The sequence below is a fragment of the Berghia stephanieae genome, chromosome 1 (genome assembly GCF_034508935.2).
Source record: "Berghia stephanieae isolate SIO BIC M18660-M18661 chromosome 1, UCSD_Bste_1.3, whole genome shotgun sequence".
Lineage (NCBI taxonomy): Eukaryota > Metazoa > Mollusca > Gastropoda > Nudibranchia > Aeolidiidae > Berghia > Berghia stephanieae.
In genome coordinates, this window is record NC_088360.1 from 25,365,288 (window position 1) to 25,390,140 (window position 24,853).

At 37.7% G+C, this 24,853-nt stretch overlaps 1 protein-coding gene across 1 annotated transcript in view; it reads left to right on the forward strand.

Moving 5' to 3' along the window:
• LOC144965100 (uncharacterized) overlaps positions 1-13,827 on the forward strand; it is a 43,947-nt gene extending 30,120 nt beyond the window's left edge. The window contains exons 2-4 of the mRNA XM_078900076.1: positions 11,614-11,903; positions 11,956-12,149; positions 13,039-13,827. Of these exons, the coding sequence (XP_078756202.1) occupies positions 11,655-11,903; positions 11,956-12,149; positions 13,039-13,519 (924 nt within the window). The 5' untranslated portion in view covers positions 11,614-11,654 and the 3' untranslated portion in view covers positions 13,520-13,827. The remainder of the gene's footprint in view (positions 1-11,613; positions 11,904-11,955; positions 12,150-13,038) is intronic.
• Positions 13,828-24,853: the final 11,026 nt, after the last annotated feature.

Here is a 24,853-nt window from a genome sequence, read left to right on the forward strand (position 1 = left end):
AGAGAGAGAGAGAGAGAGAGAGACAAATGGAGAAAGAGAGAAAGGAGAGAGAGAACACACACTTACACACACATACACACACATCCACACAGACACATATATACTAAAACTCACGGATAGGCAGAGAGAAATATATAGTAAGAGAGAGAGAGAGAGAGAGAGAGAGAGAGAGAGAGAGAGTGGGAAAGAATAAAGAGAGAGACAGACAGAGACACTGACACCACACACACACACACACACACACACACACACACACACAGAGTATAGAGAGAAAGAGAGAGAAAGAAAGAGAGAGAGTGTGTGTGTGTGAGAGAGAGAGAGAGAGAGAGAGAGAGAGAGAGAGAGAGAGAGAAACACATATAAAACACACACACACACACACACACACACAGAGAGAGAGAGAGAGAGAGAGAGAGAGAGGGGGGGGGGGGTACTGTACTTTTGAAACCATAAACAATCAGCTTTGCTCTATTCCAATGTTCCTTTATTCAACCCGTGAATTCGTCAAGGCTGTACACGATATTGTGATTAACGTGTACACTGTCTTCTCTCACAGACACACAGACACAAACACACACACACAACACACACACAACATTTACACACACACACACACACACACTCATATGTATAGATAGAATGCGCTTGGCCAAGGAGTTCACAACATTGCCATCCGGAAGTATAACGGACCAACACACAAACTCTGTGTAACCATGAACTTTTATAGTCTGGTTAATACAGTTTAGTGAGAACAACTCACAAACGCGGATGGCAAAAACAATAACAAAGGCCTGAGTGACGTCATCTGCATACTATATATATATATATATATATATATATATATATATATATATATATATATGAGTGTTGGTGAGTTCTTGTAAACACTAGAGTGCTTGATAATATTAATCAGGGCATATAAAATAAATAAGGACACTCACAGTGTATTATGTCAGGATATCGTGTCAATGCTATATATATATATATACTTCCGTTATACTTCCGGATGGCAATGTTGTGAACTCCTTGGCCAAGCGCATTCTATCTTATGGAGAGAGAGAGAGGGTTAGAGAGAGAGAGAGAGAGAGAGAGAGAGAGAGAGAGAGAGAGAGAGAGAGGAGAGAGAAGGGGGGGGGGGGGGGGGGAGGAGACATCAAGACAATAATATTGTAAACGGGACATGTGTATTTTTGTCACACTGTAACAGTTACTGGAAATTATCATTTATGATCAACTTAATATTATTATTATTTTAATTAAAAGATAGCAAAAAAAAAACAAAAAAAACCCCAAACCTCATTGCACAAGGAAAAGAATATCTCTTTATTTATCCCTGTGGAGAACTTTGTCTTAATGGTGTATGTCAATGAATTGAGGTAAGCCGCAGTGCATCGCCATAAATGAACCCCCTTGGGTGGATGACTTCCTCAAAGACTATACATCGCCGTGGGTGGGTGGGTGGGTAGATGTCGGGCCCTGTGCCTTCGGATTACGAAGGGAAGACCACTCAATTTTGCACGATGGAGAGATGGAGAGATAGCACCCCCCCCCCCCCCCCCCCTCCCCACCCCAAATTCCAATTCATATCACGCACGAATGCACTTCTAGGTTAGTAATCTGTTGGTGAATAATATTGAGATTAAACATAATCCCGTGAATATTCATTTTTGTTTCATCTAGTACGAGTATATTAATATTAATTGCGGCTATGTAGTCCTGTGGTAAGACACTCGCTTTCGGATCGGAAGGTCCTGGGTTCGAGCCTTACTCAGTGCACAGTTGAGTCCTTGAAAAAAAACCCAACTCTTTACTCACATTCTGTCACCGTACTCAGGTGTAAAATGAGTATCTAGCCGTTAACAGCGTTGTCTTTGTAGGGGAAAAAAATTGTAATATCGCCTAACAGGCGTCATATCACGTTCTACATGTTACTATACGTGTTGCTGTTGGACAGGGACTCTTTGTAAAGCGCTTTGAGCACGTCTAGTGGATATTGCGCTATATAAAGGCTTTAGTTTAGTTTAATCCCACCTGACAGGACAACAAAGTAGCGTGATGACACACACACTGCCAGTTCTGTGACCAATCGCTGACATGTCGACATGCACTGATTTGGAGGCAGAGATAACGATAGATGATGATATCATTATCATTAGGGAAGAAAATCGTGATGTCACAAAAAATGATTGCTATTTCAATGGAAGTTCGGCTATCTATGTGGTCTTGTGGTATGACACTCGCTTTCGGATCGGAAGGTCCCGGGTTTGAGCCTCGCAGGCGCATAGTTGAGTCCTTGGAAAAGGCTCTTCTTTACTCACATTATTTCACCGTGCTCAAGTGTAAAATGAATATCTGGCCGTTAACAGGGTTTTCTCTGTCCGAAAGTATATTATTTGAATATCGCCTAACAGGCGTCATTCATGTCTCGTTCTACATGTTACTATACGTGTTGCTGTTGGACAGGGACCCTTTGTAAAGCGCTTTGAGCACGTCTAGTTGATATTGCGCTATATAAATGCTCTAATTCAGTTGAATCCCACCTGACAGGGCAACAAAATAGCGTGATGACACACACACTGCCAGTTCTGTGACCAATCGCTGACATGTCGACATGCACTGATTTGGAGGCAGAGATAACGATAGATGATGATGTCATTATCATTAGGGAAGAAAATCGTGATGTCACAAAAAATGATTGCTATTTCAATGGAAGTTCGGCTATGATGTGGTCTTGTGGTATGACACTCGTTTTCGGATATTAAGGTCCCGGGTTCGAGTCTCGCTCGGCGCATAGTTGAGTCCTTGGAAAAAAAACAAAAAACCTCTTTACTCACATTCTCTCATCGTACTCAGGTGTAAAATGAATATCTGGCCGTTAACAGCGTTTTCTCTGTCCGAAAATATATTATTTGTAATATCGCCTAACAGGCGTCATGTCATGTCCCGTCCTAAATGTTAAATGTTGCTGTTGACCAGGGACCCCTTGTAAAGCGCTTTGGGCACGTTTAGTGGATATTTCGCTATATAAAAGCTCAAATTTTGAAAATTTTATATCAATAGGGAAGAAAATTGTGATGTCAAAAAATTGATTGCTATTTCAATGGAAGTGTAAATCTAGTCTTCCAGTAGACTGAATACACATGCCTTGTGTAAAATGATCTTCTGATTTCAAAATGATAACATCTTATTTATTTTTAGTCTAAATTTATTATCTTATCTTATCTTATCTTACTAAAGGCTTGATAGGAATTATCCTTAAAATGCCTTATAGATAGTATGCAGTTGACGTCACTCTCGTCTTTGTTATTGTTTTTTGCCATCCACGTTTATGAGTAATACTCACTAAACGGTGTTATCCAGATTATAAAAGTTCATGGTTACACATAGTTTTGTGTGTTGGTCCGTTATACTTCCGGATGGCAATGTTATGAGCTTCTTAGCCAAGCGCATACTATCTATACAATAGTTTATAATTACAGAGTCTCATATAGATAGTATGCAGATGACGTCACTCAGGCCTTTGTTATTGTTTTTGCCATCCGCGTTTGTGAGTTGTTCTCACTAAACTGTATTAACAAGACTATAAAAGTTCATGGTTACACAGAGTTTGTATGTTGGTCCGTTATACTTCCGGATGGCAATGTTGTGAACTCCTTGGCCAAGCGCATTCTATCTTTCGCTTGCATTGTATCATTCACAGACAGTTTTACACAACTTTGAATGTCAGGAAAAATGTATCAATACGGCAATGTGAAATCGAAAAATACTGTCATAGAATACTGGTAATTGAAAACTGGTCAAGATCGAATGAATTATAAATGTACACAGTCCATAGTACAATGAAATATTAATGACAAAAAAATCATGAAAGCAACAACGATAATAATCATATGCTGGTCGTCAATGGAAGATCTCCCATCCTCGCTCTTTTGAAAAAAGTTACCTCAACTCCTCATTTCGAACTCAGGGTCAACTTCGTACAATTCGATTTTCTAACAATTTTAATATTTAAAAAAATGTTCATGCGTGTTCATGTGTTGTGATTATAATATTTTTAATGAGGAAAATGACTTGACTCAAAATAAGAAGTTGTTGACTTGACACGACATGACCTCCTCGCAAAATTGGGTGGCTGGACACGTACGCTGAACGGTCACGAAACGTGTTACTTGTGGCTCATCATCTCACAATGGTATCCTGTGGGGACAAGTTTTAATGAGTTAAAAATGAAAATTTGGTTGAAAAACTCTCAAACCATGAACGTTTATAGTCTGGTTAATAACAGCTAAGAGAGAATTACTCATGAACGCGGATGGCAAAAAAATTCCCCCCAAAAAACAATAACAATTACCTGAGTGACGTTAAACTTCGTTCTATCCATACTTTGAAGTCACAAATCAGGGAAATGGCACTCTGGTGTAAGATAAACAATCTGACAGACAAAACAGAAAGAAAAAAAGAAAAGGAAAAAAACAAAAAACAAAAAAAAACAAAACAAAACAAAAAAAACCCCAAAATATTATTATTATTTTTTAAAAATTATTATTTTCTTTTTAAATTATTTTTTTTTTTTTTGAAAAAAAAAGGGGGGGGGGGGGGGGGGGGGAGTGATTTTCTCTTGTATTTTTATTCCTTCTTTGTCTGACATTGTTTCATAGACACTTTCTCAGATTTTTATCCGATAAAAAAAAAGGTTTCCGGGCAAAATGAAACAAAGGATGTTTTGTCAGAACACGCGTTAGTGGGATAATGGAAAATGGACTCGGACATTACGAGGGGAGGTCAGTGTGATTTAATTACTGTCTGGTAAACATCTCCGTCCTGTTGGAGTTATCTCCCGTGGCAGTTCGGTTAATGAGGAAAGAATGAAGTAAATAGAAGGAAAAAAAAAAAAAGAAAAGATATGTATAATAAGATAACAGATGTGTATAACAAGATAAAAGAAGACAAGAAAATTGATAGAGAGGAGGAAGGATAAGTGTCCAATCGACTCAAAGCGGTATTATAATGTGTGACCCTTCGCCTCAAAACGGTATTAAGTCGGGTTAGTTAAGATGTTGAACATTGAATTTATAGCCAGAAATATCAGACTTGTGATGAGTTTGTATGTTTTATTGAGGAGAATGGATACCATATTTTAGGGTGCGAATGCCAACAATTTATATTTTTGACCAGTTTAACATTAAATTAGGCTTTTAAGCATCTGGTTCGTTCCGACATAATACCGTTTTGAGACGATGGGTCACATATGATGTCGACATAGAGTGTGCGGCTATGTAGTCTTGTGGTATGACACTCGCTTTTGGATCGGAAGGTCCTAGGTTCGAACCTTGATCTGAGCTGCGCATAGTTGAGTCCTTGGAAAGGCTCTTTACTCACATTCTCTTACCGTACTCAGGTGTAAAATGAGTACCTGGTCGTTAACAGCGTCGTCTCTGTCGGATTTTTTTTTTTTTTTGAAATATCGCCTAACAGGCGTCATGTCTCGTTCTACATGTTACATGTTGCTGTTGGTCAGGGACACCTTGTAAAGCGCTTTGAGCATATTAAGTGGATATCGCGATATATATATATATTATATATATATATATATATATATATATATATATATATTATATATATATATATATATATATATAAAGATGCTCAAGTTAGAGTCATGAAACATGTATGACGTAGACAAGCCTATGTTTGTGAATTTACGTCTACTTATAACTACCAATTTTGCGCTCATCGCCAAGGCGAAATAAGTTACTCAAATCAAATATAAATTATAATCATGTCGAAAATTATTTTAGAAACGTTTTGAAGCCAAGCAGAAGATGGCAATCCCGTGAATATTCATTTTTGTTTCATCTAGTATATTAATATTAATTGCGGTTATGTAGTCTTGTGGACAAGACACTCGCTTTTGGATCGGAGGATCCTGGGTTCGAGCCTCGCTCAGCGCATAGTTGAGTCCTTGGAAAAAAAAAAACAACTCTTTACTCACATTCTGTCACCGTGCTCAGGTGTAAAATGAGTACCTGGCCGTTAACAGCGTTGTCTTTGTAGGAAAATAAATTGTAAATCGCCTAACAGGCGTCATGTCTCGTTCTACATATTTCGTGTTGCTGTTGGACAGGGACTCTTTGTAAAGCGCCTTGAACACGTTTAGTGGAAATTGCGCTAGATAAATGCTCTGGTTTAGTTTAATTCCGCCTGACAGGTCCTGGGTTCGAGCCTCGCTCGGCGCATAGTTGAGTCCTTGGAAAAAAAAACAGCAACTCTTTATTCATATTCTGTCACCGTACTCAGGTGTAAAATGAGTACCTGGCCGTTAACAGCGTTGTCTTTGTAGTGAAAAAAAAATTGTAATATCGTTTAGCAGCAGATGACAAAGGAGTCACTGACAAAGATAGATTTGGTGACAAATATGTCACCCCTCGTCTCAAAACGGTATTAAGTCGGGATGACTAAGATGCTGAAAATGGAATTTGTAGCCAGAAATATCATGCATCAATTTAGTTTATATGCTTTATAGAGGAGAAGGAATATCATATTTTACTGTGTTAAATACCAACGATTTATATTTTTCACCAGTTTAACTATACTTTGACTTTTTAGCATCTGGTAAATCCCGACATAATACCGTTTTGAGACGAGGGGTCACATATTATTATTTCCCCATAAGTATCTAGTCCTTTAGAGCCACTAGGCTCACGGAAACTCTGGCTATCCAGGTTTCTATAGCGTGAAAAGAAGTATACACCAATTGCTTGCTACTCTTTGGGTAGGACGCTAGTTCATCGCAAATTACTTTCTTTCAGATCTAACAGATCCAGCTACCCAATATCTGTTGGGTGGAAAGGAAGGGCGGGGAGTCAAAATAAAATCTCGACATAAGTAGAACGACCTGATAACTCTTAAGTCAGAAAAAATAAATTAACCGACTGGTATGTTACATTTTAAAAACAAATAACTAAATGAATAAATAAATAGATAAATAAATAAATGAATAGAATAAATAGATAAATAAATAGAATATGATCTTTTAAAGTCCTAAATTATTCTCCGTGGGGAAAATTTTGTCTTTACGGTCTATTCCAAGGAAAAACTGGAATAACTCAAGCGTCAGTTTCAGTACAGCGCCGCAAAGTGAGCAAGGGCGAAGTGACTTGCTGAATGCCAGACACTTCGCCGCAAGGAGTTTAAACGCGGTACCTTCTGGGTACGAAGAATAGACCATACATAACATGCTGCCGTACCAAGCAGTCCTCAATATAAAAAACAAAAAAAAAAAAAAAAAAAAAAAAAAAAAAAAAAAAAAAAAAAAAACAATGAAAAAAAACCCCCGAATGAGCTCATTAAAACAACATATCTACTTTTTATGGTTCCATATTAACCTGTTAACTGCCGCACTTTGGAAAAAAAACAAACAAAAAAAACAAAAAACAAATTTAAAAAAAAAACACGTTAATAAAAATTTGGTTAGAAGACTCGTCCTTCGAATATCGATCGATTTAAATGATCCCCATCTTGACAACAACAAAAAAAAAAAAAACAACTATCAAACCTGGGACTTCGCAAGGTCCTTGGTTTGAGAGAGTTTTTGCCAAGATGAATGAGTGCAATTTAAATCGATCGATATTTTGAAGGACGAGTTTTCTGGCCAAACTTTTAAATACGTGTTGAACCAGGGTACGGCAGTTAACATGTCAAATCCTTCCTTACCGATCAGGTTCAGTATTTCCCCAAAATGACAGGCTTACCCGGCAGAAAAATTGATTTTTTAAAACTCAAACAATCTCTCTACAAAACAACTTTATGTTCTTGTTAATTAAACAAAGATCATTCTTCAAAGTTTGTGATGTGCAAAATAAATCTGCATAAAAAAAATGTAAATTGTGTCGTAATAAATGTGACGATTTTGTTGGAGGTGGGAAGGAGAGGGGTAATGCATAATAATAATAATAATAATAATAATAATAATAATAATAATAATAATAATAATAATAATAATAATAATAATAATAATAATAATTATATATAATATATATTATATTAGATTAGTATTTCAAATGATAATAAATATAATTAATATAATAATTATATATATATAATAAATCAATAAAATAAATATATAATAATAATAAATGGTAAAAAATAATAATTTATTTATGTTATGGCATATATCATTGTATCTTATCGATATTTTTTTACGGCTTCATTTCAAACTTGATCTAACCGTCGTGAAAATTAGCTAACGTTAGATTATAGATTTTAATTCAGTCATTTTTATATCCCACTTCAAAGAGTGAGAAGATCAATAAAAATCAAATTATGATAAATACATAATCTCACGACTCGGTTCACAAAACATAAATAAACCAATTTATTTTTGTTTGGCATAGATATTCATTCGTATCTATATCGATATTGAACTGTTTTCAGTTCGCCATTATTATTTTGATACGCATGTCTTAAGAAATGGCTTCAAAAGTTTTATTCTCTTTGTCCTTTTTCTTTTTGTTTCACAAAAATGCAAAGTGTTTTTGCTGTTTTGTTTTTAATTTTTTAGTTTTTTATTTATTTTTTTTGTTTTTTTTTTGGTTGTTTTTTATTTTTTTTTTTTATTTTATTATTATTATTATTATTATTATTAATTATTATTTATTATTATTTTTTTAGTATATTATTATTATTTTATAATTTTTTTTTTTTTTTGTCTCGCATTTTCACAAATGTCGATATGAAATATGGAGCTTTGTGGTCTTGTGGTATGACACTCGCCTTCAGATCGGAAGGTCCTGGGTCCGAGTTCCGCTCTGGGCAGCGCATGGTTGAGTCCTTGGAAAAGACTCTTTAACAACATTCTCTCACCGTACTCAAGTGTAAAATGAGTACCTGGCCGTTAACAGCGTTGTCTTTGTCCGAAAATTTGTAAAATCGCCTCACACAAATGGCGGCATGTCCCTTCCTACATGTTTCATGTTGCTGTTGACCAGGGACCCCTTGTAAAGCGCTTTGAGCACATTTAGTGGATATTACGCTATATAAAGCTCAAAGCTCACTTTTTAAGCGTTGCTGTTGTAAATCGCTTTGAACGCACTGTGTGGATATTGCGCAATATTAACGCTCATTAGAATTGAGTTTCAACCATTGTTTTTTATACGACTGTTTGTCTTTTTCAAATCCGTTTTAATGTCTTTTCTTTTCTTTTCGTTTCTCTTTTTCTTTTCCTCCATCTTTCTTCCTTTGTTTTGTTTTGTTTTATTTTACGCCTTCCCAACCCATTTGTGGATTTGTGGTACGTATGAACGTCGCCTTCGGATGGACCGTCAGGCTATGCCGGGTTCAAATCCAGCTTAGAGCGGCGAAAAGTTAAGTCCTTCGAAAAGAACCTTTAGTCACGCATTCTCTCACATTGAGTTCCTGACCGTTAACAGTATTGTCTCTGTCGAAAAATAAAAATGTAATATTGTGTCTCGTCCTACATGTTAATAAATGTTGTTGTCGGTTTGGTTTTTATCTAGTAAAGCGGCTATAATATGGTCCAGTTGGTATGACACTCTCTTTCGGGTCGAAAGGTCCTGGGTTCGAGCCTCGCTCGGCGCATAATTATAGTTGAGTCCTTGGAAAAGTCTATTTACTCACTTTCTCTCACCGTACTCAGATGTAAAATGAGTACCTGGCCGTTAACAGCGTTGTCTCTGTCCGAAAATATAATATTTGTAATATCGCCTAACAGGCGTTGTTATGTCCCGTCCTACATGTTAAGTGTTGCTGTTAGCCAGGGACCCCTTGTAAAGCGCCGCTTTGAGCACGTTTAGTGGATATTGCATTATATAAGAGCTCAATTTTAAAGCGGATCTATAGCGTTTTGTGGTCAATGCGCTAGATAAATGCTTGAGAGTGTGGCTGAGTACTTGTCATGGTGAGTGTCAGATTGACAGGTGTGTTCATAGAAAACGTTTTGAGTTGAGAAATACGATCAAGTGATCTTGAAAACTTTCCTCACGGTCCTTACACCTCCTCGACTTATCGGGTATTTTTATCTACCTGCCAAACAAAACTGACCAGTCCAGCGCAGCATGTGTCCGAAATAATGGCACGGTTACCTGAGGTCAGCTTTCACTTGACCGTATTTATTATTCTCTCAAAAAGAAGTATAATATAGAAAAATGAATAGAACAACTTTTAAAAAGAACCCTAGTAAAGCGGCTAAGTGGTCTAGTGGTATGACACTCGCTTTCGGGTCGAAAGGTCCTGGGTTCGAGCCTCGCTCGGATCATAGTTCAGTCTTTTGGAAAAGACTCTTTACTCACGACATTCTCTCACCGTACTCAGGTGTAGAATGAGTACCTGGCCGTCAACCTGGCGTTGTGTCTGTCGGAAAAAAATTGTAATATCGCCTGACAGGCGTCATGTCTCGTTCTACATGTAACGTGTTGCTGTTGGTCAGGGACCGTTTGTAAAGCGCCTTGAGCACATTAGTGGATATTGTGCTATATAAAAGCTCTAGCTTTTGGGGTTTTTTTTAAAATCAGATTGACCGGCCAATCTATCTGCGTTTAACGTGATGTAGTGACATTTCAAATGCTTTTTTTTAATTGGCTGAAGAAGGGTTTTGCGTTGAAATATTCCGTGTTTAGTAATTTCTTTTGAAATTTCTTTTTTTATTTTCCTTATTATAATTCATATCTTCTGGCAGCTTCTATTCTCTCTCTCTCCTTCTTTCTCTCTCTCTCTCTTTCTCTCTCTCTCTCTTTCTCTTTCTCTCTCTCTCTCTCTCTCTCTCTCTCTCTCTCTCTCTCTCTCTCTGAGTTTTTAAAATTTTTATTTTTATGTACATTTTATATATTTATTTAATCTTTATTTCTTTATTTTATTTATTTATTTATTTATTTATTTATTTATTTATGTATTTATTCATTTATTTATTTATTTATTTATTCATTTATTTATCTATTTATTGCAAATATTAAGTTGTCCGATGTGCGAATGTTTGACAATAAATCGTATTGACATACTCTGCTGAAGACAAATTGGCTTGCTAGCTAACAATCTTTCTACCAGTCTACCAGTATGTCTATCTTCCATCTATCTATTCATTCATATTCCTGTTTGTCTGTCTTTTCATTTGCCTGTCAATTTACTCTCTATATAGATAGTATGAAGTTGACGTCACTCAGGTCTTTGTTATTGCTTTTTGCCATCCGCGTTTATGAGTAATTCTTACTAATCTGTATTAACCAGACTATAAACGGTCAAGATTACACATAGTTTTGTGTGTTGGTCCGTTATAGATAGTATGCAGATGACGTCACTCAGGCCTTTGTTATTGTTTTTGCCATCCGCGTTTGTGAGTTGTTCTCACTAAACTGTATTAACCAGACTATAAAAGTTCATGGTTACACAGAGTTTGTGTGTTGGTCCGTTATACTTCCGGATGGCAATGTTGTGAACTCCTTGGCCAAGCGCATTCTATCTATACTTCCGGATAGCAATGTTGTGAGCTTCTTAGTCAAACGCATACTATCTATATACATTTCTGCCCGACTCTATCCATTTACCCATACATCTTTCTATCTGTCATCTACGTAACTCCTCACTCTCATCGTCCATCTTCAGGTCCACTTATTGCTATCGTTTCTGACTGACCCCTCCATGGCATGACGACATCCGGTCTGATGGAAGAGAACCATGCGATGACCAGTGGCATCGTACCGGTCAGGCCTCCCTCCTACCTACCCCAGATGGTCAAACTGCCCAGGAGGTTCGAAAAGGCCGCGCTCGGTGACCCCAAAACTGCTCGACACCGGAAGGTTAGCTTGTGTGGACAGCCACTGCACATGCGCCAAAGCATTTCCGACAGGATGGAAGACCTGATGACCGCCATTATGTGGGTTAAGCAAGAATTGGTCAGTATAATTCTTTTTTTTTCTTTCGTTGATTTAATTAATTCTATTAAAGCAGCTATCTGAGACAGTGCAAGACTATCGTATGTCGACTTACGATAGTTTTGCACTGAGAGATATGTCGTGCATTGAAAAACTGCTCACCTTGTGTCAAATCGACATTCCTATCGTGTTCAAATTTGAAGAGAAATTTCTCCTCCAGTTTGAATGGTTAATTGTGGGCATGGTATTTGCTGATACAAATCTAAGGTTAGTGTTTTCTGAACTAGCTATTGGGTATGGTAGCTTCTTCTATTAATCGTCGGCAGGTATTTTTGTTTGTGCAGTAAGGATTCAAAATGAGGACAAAGCGGGAATAAATTATAATCAGAAGTTGATCTGTGCGATAGTTTCTTCTGATATCTACACTGGCAGATACTCACCCTTTCGGGGGAATTTGGGACCTTTTTGTAAAGCGTTTGAGCACGTATCATGGATATTGCGCTAAAATATATTTAAATCCTCGTTCACTATTTTTAGTAAACCATCTTAGATAGATCGATGTCTCATTGTATTTTTACCATTTTTATTGATTTTCAATCATCTTGATGTGTGTGGTGTATATTTTTACATTTTGTGCACTTGCGTGAATATATATAATAATAAATTGGCCATGATTCACTTTGTGTTATATACATTTTTAGCATGCACGACTGTAAACGAATTTCCAATTTTGGATGAATAAAGTACAATATTATTAATTATAGTATTATTATTATTATTATTATTATTATTATGAAATTATTATTAATTTTTTAGTTATGGTGTTTGATCTAGTACTTATTGTATATATTAATTTCTATTGTCATACTCTCATCTTAACTATCAACAGCATCATCATCAATCATTCATCTATCTCATCAATCATCTATCCTCATCTCACTCATTTTTATTATTCATTTTATTATTATTCAATTATTATTTTATATATTATTATTATTATTATTATTCTTTCTATTTCAGATATGTACTTAGACAAAACGACATGTACTGCGAGCGGGTTTTTTGACATCCACGACTCCATAGAGACCATCCAGTATCAGGAAAACATTATCAACAACAACAACATCAACAAAAACAACAAGAACAAAAACAACAATAACAACAACCACCTCCTACTCGCATCGTCGCCTTTAACGTCATCATCATCGTCCCCTCAACCCCACAAATCTCAACCCAGATCCTCGGATACTTCCGGTCACATGGATGGTCACAGCAACATCAACAACTCCGCCTCGAACCCTATACCAATCATTACCTCGACCACCACCCCCTCCATATCGTTATCCTCATCCCCGTCCCCGGCCCAATCCCCACTGACGTTCAAGAAAAAACGACAACAAAACGGATATATAAGCAACCACCTGTGTTCTAGTCAGTCTTTCTTGTTCGACGCCGTCACGGCGCGCGTCTCCTCGTCAGTCACAGTCCTCAACAACCACACGGACGAGAATAGCGAGGATTCCGACGGTGATGACGTATTTGACACAAACTTCTTCCGTCCAAGGACTTCCTCTATGAGGACATCACGTGACCTCGCTGCTCTGGCTAGGAGGAGGGGGAGTAAGGATTTAGTGTGATGCTAAAGAGGGGAGGGGTTAGTAAGATATATATATATATATATATATATATATATATATATATATAGAGAGAGAGAGAGAGAGAGAGGGAGAGGGAGAGGGAGAGAGAGAGAGAGAGAGAGAAAGAGAGAGAGAGAGAGAGGAGAAAGGTAGAGATGAATTGAAGACTAAGTATGGTATCAGTAAATACACAGATGCAGTATAAACAGAACAGCAAGTGAATATTATGTGAGAGAGATTCTGTGTGTCTGTGTGTGTGTGTGTGTGTGAGAGAGAGAGAGAGAGAGAGAGAGAGAGAGAGAAAGAGAGATGGGGGGGGGGAGAGAAAAGGAGATATGAAGAGAGGGAGAGAGGGGGGGGGGAGAAGAGAGATAGATAGACCGAGAAAGAGAGAGAGAAGGGGGGGGGGGGGGGGGGGGAAGAGAGTTGAAGACTAAGTATGGTATCAGTAAATACAGAGATTCAGTATAAACAGAACAGCAAGTGAATATTATATGAGAGAGATTCTGTGTGTCTGTGTGTGTGAGGAGGGGGGAGGAGAGAAAGGGAGAGATGAATAGAGGGAGAGAGAGGGGGGGGGGGGGAGAGAGATAGACAGACCGAGAAAGAGAGAGAACTAGAGAGAGAGAGAGAGAGAGACAGAGAGAGAGAGAGAGAGAGACAGAGAGAGAGAGAGAGAGAGAGAACTCCTCATCTGTCCAATACCAATACTGTTTTTGGTGCCTTCAGATTTTCGTCAATCCAATCCAGTACCCAATACAGTTATCATTACAAATGGCGCTGACATGTGATAAGGTGATCTTATCTTTTATTCCAAGATATACTCCAAGTGGACGGTTCTCGATGGTTTGTGATCAAAATTGTGTGTCACAACGTAGCCATCGTTAAGTTATAGCCTGACACTGAAACCCAAAAAGACTGGCATTTTGACGTCATTAATTGGTTTTTCCACCGCCTAGTGAGTTGTCGTTAGTAGTGCTCGTGGAAGCAAGTGGTCCCATTGGTTGAACTATTGAATACAACTCACAACTTGTGGCCAAAGACTGGCATTTTGATGTCATTTTTTGGTCAGTGTCAGGCTATAAGTTAACGAAGGCTACGGTCACAACCACAGTACTTACATAATGCCTAGTATCCCCACTGGCCTGTAGGAGAACAATGATGGATCTATCACGTCTCTGTCGTAGAACAGCCATCCCTGGGACTTCCAGGATTCGTTCCACCCTCTCATTTCCTCCTCCTATCTCCTCTTCATTGACCCGCCACCACAAAATTAAATGGTATTATGTCCGGATTATTTAGATAGTTAAAGTTTAAAATTATGGTTAGAAATATGGAACTTAGTGTAAGTTCATATCGTCGACTGAGTGCCAGAACTGACCATATCCCAAAAACTCCAAAATTTAAAAAACTGGCACCACTTAAACCAGCATTCCTGTTTTTTCTTTCTAATGTCTATTTATTACAAGTAATATACTTTTACCAATTACCGTTTCATTAAAAGAATTAAGCTTTTATTATGAGTTGAAACTCAAGAAAAACAACAACTGCAGGTGCATTTTTCTCAACACATGACTTTCGATACAGTCACGACTGGTATTGGCATCCAGCCGACAACGAGCATGGCATCCAGCCGACAACGAGGACATTGAATAGAATGTCTTAAAATGACAAGAACGTAAATCCAAGATTTCTGGCTATCCTTACTTTAAATCCATTATGCGGCTTCGAGGTCTAATATGGTATAGATAGTATGCGCTTGGCTAAGAAGCTCATAACATTGCCATCCGGAAGTATGATGGACCAACACACAAAACTGTGTGTATCCATGAACTTTTATAGTCGGGGTAATACAGTTTAGTGAGTATCACTCACAAACGCGGATGGCAAAATACAATAACAAAGGCTTGAGTGACGTCATCTTCGAACTATCTATAACATTCGCCTTCGGGCTGAAAGGTCCAGGGTTCGATTCCCGCATAGTTGAGTTCTTGGAAAAGGCCCCTTTCCCCATATTCTCTCATCGTGCTCGGGGTGTAAAATGAGTACTGGGCCGTTAGCAGTGTTGTCTCTGTCGGTAATAAATTGTAACATCGCCTAGGGAACGCCTTCAACACGCTTAGTGGAGATAAATTGTAACATCGCCTAGGGGACGCCTTCAACACGCTTAGTGGAGATAAATTGTAACATCGCATAGGGACGCCTTCAACACGCTTAGTGGAGATAAATTGTAACATCGCCTAGGGGACGCCTTCAACACGCTTAGTGGAAATAAATTGTAACATCGCCTAGGGAACGCCTTCAACACGCTTAGTGGAGATAAATTGTAACATCGCCTAGGGGACGCCTTCAACACGCTTAGTGGAGATTTGGGAAACGCTAGGGGCTGCCTGAAGCCGGTGATCGTGAAAATACTAACGAAAGAGTGAAAATGGAGAGGCTTCGTATGTTTTGTTCCCATACGGAGCCTCTCCATTTTCACTCTTTCGTTAGTATTAGTGGAAATTTATTGTCTGTATTAATCTCAAGGTTTGTTAAGTTTGTTTTTTTTGTTGACATCCCGACATAATACTGATTCGAGGGTGTGGGTCAAGCATCTGCTTTGGCTTGCCTCGCTGTCTTTTGGGTGTCCAGCAAATTATAGATAGTATGCACGTGGCTAAGAAGCTCATAACATTGCCATCCGGAATTATAATGGACCAACACACAAAACTGTATGTATCCATGAACGTTTATAGTCAGGTTAATACAGTTCAGTGAGCATTACTCATAAACGCGGATGGCAAAAAACAATAAAAAAGACCTGAGTGACGTCATCTTCGAACTATCTATAGTTACCTTTGGAAATACGCCATCTTTCATTGGAATATTCCTCATCCACTTCCATCTCTGTCTACAAATGATCGAGGGGTTTGAGGTCTACTGTGTTGAAAGCTGGAGGAAGTGCTTGTTGGATACAATAATATAATTTCACAAGCCTCTCCATCTGACCGTAGCCATCGTTATATTATAGCCTGACACTGAAATCCAAAAAGACTGGCAGTTTGACGTCATTATTTGTTTTTTGCATCGCCTAGTGAGTTGTCGTTAATAGAGCTCATGGAAACAAGTGGTCCCATTGGTTGAACTATTGAATAGAACTCACGATTTGTTTTCTGGCAAAAGACTGTCATTTTGACGTCATTTTTTTGGTCAGTGTCAGGTTATAACTTTATGAAGGCCACGGTCCGACTGTGTAACTCTTAGAATTAAGCGGTTACCTAAAAAAATATCAATGTATAAGTATTACTAATTTATTGTTTAATAAAAACAGTTTGTCTAAAATGGCAATAAAGATAAAATTATAAGAATTACCATCAATAAAAATGTCTTTATTGTGTTTTTATGTCTCAAGCATTTCTTGTGTGTTTTGTGACCTTGACCTATCCTATCTTACTCTGAAAAAAAAATTCCCCCAAAAACCCACAAAAAACAACAAGTCCTTAAAAAATTTTGCCTAAAAACTTGTCTATCAAATATCGATCGATTCAAAATGATCTCCACTTTGCCACCTGGGACCTCAAGGAGGTCTTCAATGATGTCCCATGTTTTAGGGGCTTTTGTGGTTTTAGTCAGGCCGTGTTTGATTGACCTAAATATTGACCATCCATCCATCAATGGCGGAGTGTTTGAATAACTTTTGAGTTTTGCTTAAGAAACCTAATTTATTTTATCGTGTGTGGCTAGGTGGCCCTGCAGTACGGTGTCTCGCTTTGTGGCGAAAGTCAAGCAAGCGATGTTATGCGTGATCAGTAGCTGGAAGGGTTACAACGTGGAAAATTCTGGTCCTTGGGCAAGGCACTTTACACACATTGCATCTCTTGACTCAGGTGTGAATGAGTACCTGGCCTCTGGCAGTGACGAGTATTGTAAGCGCTGTTAGTATAAAAACGACGCCAGGCGACTGGTACTATATTATGAAAAAAAAAATGATTCCATATGCCCTGCTTGGGGAGTAAACAAAACTTTCACTGTTAGGGGCGCTGATCAGAGTTAGTCCATGAAAATGCTCTATAATATAATATAATATAATATAATATAATATAATATATATAATATAATATATATATAATATAATATAATATAATATAATATAATATAATATAATATAGTATAGTATAATATAATATAATATAATATAATATAATATAATGATTAATTTGATGTGTGTTAGTTGTGATTATTTTCCACAGTATATAAAATATACAAGTTTTTATGCTGTGGGGTTACAAGATTATTAAAACATAATTCACTTGTGTCTATAAATTTTTAGTTAAAACAAAAATAACTTCAAATTGCCTGACCAAACAGCAAAATTGTGTTTTGCTTGCAAATTGTAGAATTGGGTATTAAAATAGAACAAGGTTGTAGGTGTAGTTGGTGGAAGTGGGGTGGGGGGTGGGGTGTTCTAAATATAAATTAAAGGAGACAAAAATGTGAAAAGGGAGGAAGATATATTGTAAGAGAGTAATTAGAAAGAAAGAAAGAAAGAATGAGAGAGAGAGAGAGGGGGGGGGGGTGTGGAGAATGAGAGAAAAGAGAGCGAGATAGACAGACAGTGAGCGGGAGAAAAAGGGAGAGAGAGAATGCGAGGGAGAAAAATGGAGAGAGAGAATGAGAGGGAGAGAAAGAGAGAGAGATAGGAAGAGAGAGAGAGAGAGAGAGAGAGAGATAGATAGATAGATAGATAGATAGATAGAGAGAGAGAGAGAGAGAGAGAGAGAGAGAGAGAGAGAATTGATAAATGTATGTTAGAAGAAAGGGTGTAGATATAAGTTTTTATCACGTCTCACGAAGGGGTTAAGAGAGATATATAGATAGGTAGATAGATAGATAGATAGATAGATAGATAGATAGATAGATAGATAGATAGATAGATAGATAGATAGATAGATAGATAGATAGATAGATGGATATATATATATATATATATATATATATATATATATATATATATATATATATATATATATATATATAAATGTGCGTTATAAGAAAGAATATAGATATCAGATTTTACCACGTCTCACCAAGGGGTTGAGAGAGAGAGAGAGAGAGAGAGAGAGAGAGAGAGAGAGAGAGAGAGAGAGAGAGAGAGAGAGAGAGAGGGGGGGGGAGATGTTGGAAGAAAGAGTGTCGATATCAGTTTTTACCACGTCTCACCAAAGGGTTAAGAGAGAGAGACACAGAGAGAGAGAGTGAGTGAGAGAGAGAGAGAGAGAGAGAGAGATAAATGTATGTTAGAAGAAAGAGTGTAGATATCCGTTTTTATCACAAGTCTCACCAAAGGGTTAAGAGAGAGAGAGAGAGAGAGAGAGAGAGAGAGAGAGAGAGAGAGAGATAAATGTATGTTAGAAGAAAGAGTGTAGATATCCGTTTTTATCACAAGTCTCACCAAAGGGTTAATTTAATACAATAATTGGATTCATAAAGACAGTGTCAGGAATGTAACATAGACATACTAAACACAGCTAGATTGCCTCGGGGGGATTTCATATCGTCACAAGACGCTTCATGTGTGAAAAGTTGTGCTGTGCTGTTCCCCCTCTCTTGGCAGTCAGGACTTCTGTTTCACCTATCTTGTAAAATTAAAAATTTAAAAATTGAGCTTTATATGGCGCAATATCCACTTAATGTGCTCAAAGCGCTTTACAAGGGGTCCCGGGTCAACAGCACCATTTAACATGTAAGACGGGACATGCCGCCCGTTGTAGAAGAACTAAAGCGTTTATATGGCGCAATATCTATAAAACATGCTCAAAATGCTTTACAAGGGATCCTACGGCTAAGGACGACACATGACACCTGTTAGGCGATATTACAATTTATTTCCGACAGAAACAACGCTGTTAACGCTGGGGTACTCATTCTACACCTGAGTATAGTGAGAGAATGTGAGGAAATAGTATTTTCCAAGGATTCCACTATGAGACGCTCACAGCAGGCCTGGAACCCAGAACCTTTCGATTCGAAGGCAACTATTATACTACAAGACCACATAATATTATTTATACCCCAACGCTTCAATCTGGTATTATGTCGGATGAACTTGAAGAAAAATAAATAGTCAGCCAAAGTATTCAGAGTTAGGAACGTTAACATTGTTTGAAGTTGAGGAATTGGATCCAACAGTCATTACGTCACTTCCCTCGTAATGACGCATTGCAACTTAATAACTGGCTCTAAACTATCGGGATAATGGCAGATGCCATAATGAAATATTTCTCCGACGAAGTGTATCCAGAGGAGAAAAACATTATAAAGATGATCATGTTCTGACTTTTATACAGTCTGATTACATGACATAATATTATGTAAAGTTATAGCCAGCATGAAGTACCGATTTTCTTTGTTTAGAACCACGCGACTCGCCGTTGCTGGACGACGTGACATCAGACTATTGAATCCAATTAAAACCCAGTCTCCTCGATGAAGGTACAGTGAAATCCTAATCAAATCAACACCGCTGTACCAGATAAATTGGTTGATTTTAAGCAAGATTGACTTTATTCATTATCAATGGAACACGCCTAGATAAAGGAAATTATAGGCGTAGTATCAAAGCTAATGTTTTATAGTTTTTGCATGTTAATGGTAGTTGAATAAAACTTATCTATGTACCTACATGCTCATTTTTAATACATTTTTCCAATTACCAAAAGTAGCAAAAAGCTCTCTAGGATTGAGTGAGTTAAACGTATGAGCAGCGAGCACTTTCTCTTGCAGCCTTCCACACTATCCCTGCCACCTAGAAATGAAGTGAGTAGAAAAGTGCCAGAAGACAATAGAGAATAAAAATTTCTCGGCGGTGATGGGGGTTTGAACCCCTCGACCTTACTGGTACGACAACTCCGCCTGGCTGGGGAGAGTGTGACTCCTACCGTATGAACTATCCACGATCCCCTGCCACCACATCTACGTTTGGATCTGCCGTCTTGAGTATACAAAATCATTGGTGTTTATGATAAGGAATTTGGCATCTTTTCAAGGATAAACACAACCTAGCAATAATCCATTCACCTGAAAGAAAACGTAGACATACATGAATACTGTATTTAACAACCGACATATTTTTGTGATTACCTTATCATTTATCAAGGACGCTATTCTTGGTTGCCTTGTCTGGTCGATGCTATAAATCAACCACTTCAAAATGATGACGATGAAGGTGGTGGTGGTGGTGGTGATGTGGAGGTAGGTGGTTATGTTATTGGTGATAGTGATGTGGTGGTAGTGGTGATGTGGAGGTAGGTGGTTATGTTATTGGTGATAGTGATGTGGTGGTGGTGGTGATGTGGAGGTAGGTGGTTATGTTATTGGTGATAGTGATGTGGTGGTGGTGATGTGGAGGTAGGTGGTTATGTTATTGGTGATAGTGATGTGGTGGTGGTGATGTGGAGGTAGGTGGTTATGTTATTGGTGATAGTGATGTGGTAGTGGTGATGTGGAGGTAGGTGGTTATGTTATTGGTGATAGTGATGTGGTGGTGGTGATGTGGAGGTAGGTGGTTATGTTATTGGTGATAGTGATGTGGTGGTGGTGGTGATGTGGAGGTAGGTGGTTATGTTATTGGTGATAGTGATGTGGTGGTGGTGATATGGAGGTAGGTGGTTATGTTATTGGTGATAGTGATGTGGGTGGTGGTGATGTGGAGGTAGGTGGTTATGTTATTGGTGATAGTGATGTGGGAGTGGTGTGATTGTGGTAATGTGGTGGGGTGTATGGTGATGATGTATGATGTAATGTGGGTATGGTGATAATGATGATGATGATGATGATGATGATGATGATGATGATGATGATGATGATGATGATGATGATGATGATGATGACGACGATTATGATGATGATGATAATCATGATAATGATAATGATGAATCATAATATCAATGAATCTATTCTTTTTTTAAAATATAGCTAGGGATTTAAATTGTTCCACAGCTCATGTTAAATGTTTGCGAAAGTACACAGAAATACTGGCAAAAATCAAACAATTACGATACTATATTTCTACAGATTAATATACGTACGAGTAACTGACAAACCTTTTTGGTAATTCTATCGCCCATTGACTCAAGTGATGATAAATCATTAATTTGACTTTGGGATCCGCCATCTGGCCACCCCTTTGCCAGATTCATTTGCGCAAACCTACCGTCTTTAATATAACTTTATCGATTTTGATCGGCTCAAAAGATTTATTTCGATCTATGTTAATCTCCACAATACAAAAGTATAATTATTCAAACTGATGAGTGCCTCTTCGTAAAAGTCTTTATTTCCCGCGCAAATTTTGCCGGTTTTCCACTAGTATATATATATATATTTTTTTTACAGAGATTCACTCAATTCATCTTCAGGGGAAATTTTTGTCGAGAAAAGACCAAGGTAACCCAGGTTGTGTCAGCAAGCAATAGATAGTTCGAAGATACGTCACTCAGGTCTTTGTTATTGTTTTTTTTTGCCATCCGCGTTTATGAGTAATGCTCACTGAACTGTATTAACCCGTTATAAAGTTCATGGATACACACAGTTTTGTGTGTTGGCCGTTATACTTCCGGATGACAATGTTATGAGATTCTTAGCCAAGCGCACACTATCTATAGAGACTAAGTACCGTGCTGAAGGATAAAAAAAACGAGATGACGACGACTGAGCTCGAACCCAGGTCCTCTGGGTCGACATGCAATTTCCTTAACTACTCGGCTAGAGAGGAAGAGGTAGACCAACAAGAAGCTGGGAACAAGATATATGTGAACGGCTGGGAATGACAGCAACTCAAGCAAGTAGACTGGCGGAAAACCGTAATCTGTTTCGCAAGAAAGTTCGGGAAGCAACGTCCTACGCAGGATCAGCTGACTAGATGATGACTCGGCTATCTCACCCTATACTATAACATGATCTTCCTGTATACAATATTTGTAAAAATTGCATTGTTTATGCAATTGTCATTCAGCACTCGAAACACAAACAAAAAGAACTTAACTCCAACATGTGCAATTTATTCTCAGTGTGTTCATCATCATCCATCGTGGCTTGTGCTCTTGAGCACGTTGCTGGTCAGCTGTCTCCACTAATCACGATCCTCTGCGGTGCGCATGAAATCTGTGTTGCTTTTTAAGTCACATTTGGCCATTCTTAGGTTATTTAGATAAGTCATTCTTTGTCTGTCTCTAGCTCTTTCCCTTCGATCATCCCAGATGTTACCAACTTGTCTATTCCGTCTCTTCTCCACACGACATGTCCCAGAAACCGTAACTGCCTCTTTCTGATGGTATCGATTCAGTGTGTTAAGAAGCAATAAAAAACAAACTAAAAATACTTCAATCTGTCAATCCAAGTTTTGGGGGGGGGGGGGGTTTGCACATCGGTTGCCATGGCAATGATGACGTAATGTTTTTGTTATTTTCAAGGATTACAAAGAACAATCCATTATCATTCTATTCACAATAAATAGAACAGAACAAAAGCTATGAATAACCCTTTGATTTTGAGAACCTGCTTTCACTACAACGTAAGAGCCAAAACATTAGGAGGCGTCCCTATTGTCCTTTGTAATTTGTTTAAAAAGCCGTATGAATTTATTGTTTATCTCGGCACGTATCTGGGTTTACTAAAAATAGATTTTGACACCTAATGATTGCTTGAAATTAACCCTCTCCTTACCAGCCATTTTCAGAATTTCCCCCTAAACTCCAAACCCATTCAAAACAAAAATATATTTTTCTTACTCAAATGTGACCCCTCGTCTCAAAACGGTATTATGTCGGTATTTATCAGATGCTAAAAAGTCAAAGTATATTTAAACTGGTCAAAAATATAAATCGTTGGTATTTAACACAGTAAAATATGATATTCCTTCTCCTCTATAAAGCATATAAACTCAATTTATGCATGATGTTTCTGGCTACAAATTCCATTTTCAGCATCTTAGTCATCCCGACTTAATACCGTTTTGAGACGAGGGGTCACAAATGGAAAAACAACCAGTATATTATATACATAATATTGTTCAGTAAAATGAGCACTATAACATAGTGTCAAGTTATTATAACTATATATAATAAGGCATTTAGTCATTGCGGTGAATGGCATGAGGAGGTAGCTTGTCGCTCATGTTAGACTTGAGGAGCGGTTTGGGTCTTTTCTAAAAAAAAATTAATTACCTATATTGGGCGGTTTTAATCATTCTGTATCGTCAATATAGGTTAAAAAACAACATTTATGGTGAAAATTTTAATTATCTGTGTTGATACCCATTTTGAGACCTAATTTGGGGGTCTGACATAAAAAAAATAACAATCTTGTGGCAAACGTTCCACAAAAACTAATGAAGGAATGACCTCCATATTCTTCCCTCTTGTCAACATTGTACCATAGTGTGTCACTACAGAGAGATTTTACGGCTTTAACTTATGGAATTTTTATTAGAATATTACAAAGTTGAGAATCAAAATGTTTTGACAAAATTGACCTTAAAAATTCAGAATTAGGATTATAATTAAAAATTCACATATCTTATCCAAAAAAATCTCTCTGATGTGACATAATACATTATCTCTGTGATAACTGTGGAAAATTTCAGACAATTTCATTGAATAGATTCTGAGAAACGTTTGACACAGTTTCCCATACCCTTAGAAAAATGACATATTGAGAAAATAGCAAAATGGCTTCCCGTTTTTCACACTTTTTTTTTTACTACCTACACCATTTTCGACTTTGTTTTTCGTGCCTTTATAGTCTACTTTAAGAATTTGGACTTCAATTATATTATTTCTAAGATAATAAAATATCATTTCCCACCAAATCTCAAAATCAATTTTTCGAATGATTTTCCTAATAATTAGACCCAAACCGCCCCTTAACTCTTCCATTCACCATCGTTGAGTACAGACGATACCATCTATACTCCATTTTATTTTATTTGTTTTCAACGATTAGTTATTTATTGTATTGCTGACAAAGGGTTTGTACCCAAAACGCCCATTGTCTGTATTGTTCCAATCCGAAGCCTCTCCATTTTCACTCTTTCGTTAGTATTTTCACGATCCCAGGCTTCAGGCACGCCCCCCCCCCCCCCACCGTTCTCTACTCTTCCGGTTTCAAGTTATGTGGGCGGAGTGAGAACACTACTATACAGACAGAAACATTAGGGTAATTCAATTTCACGGAAGTATCAATTTTAATGTTCCATGACTTGGGATCTTAAAAGATCTTAAAAAGTGCGTGTGATCTTTATCTTCCACCAGTCAGTGCCTGCTCCCCCAACGTCTCAACATCACTTGGTGTCAG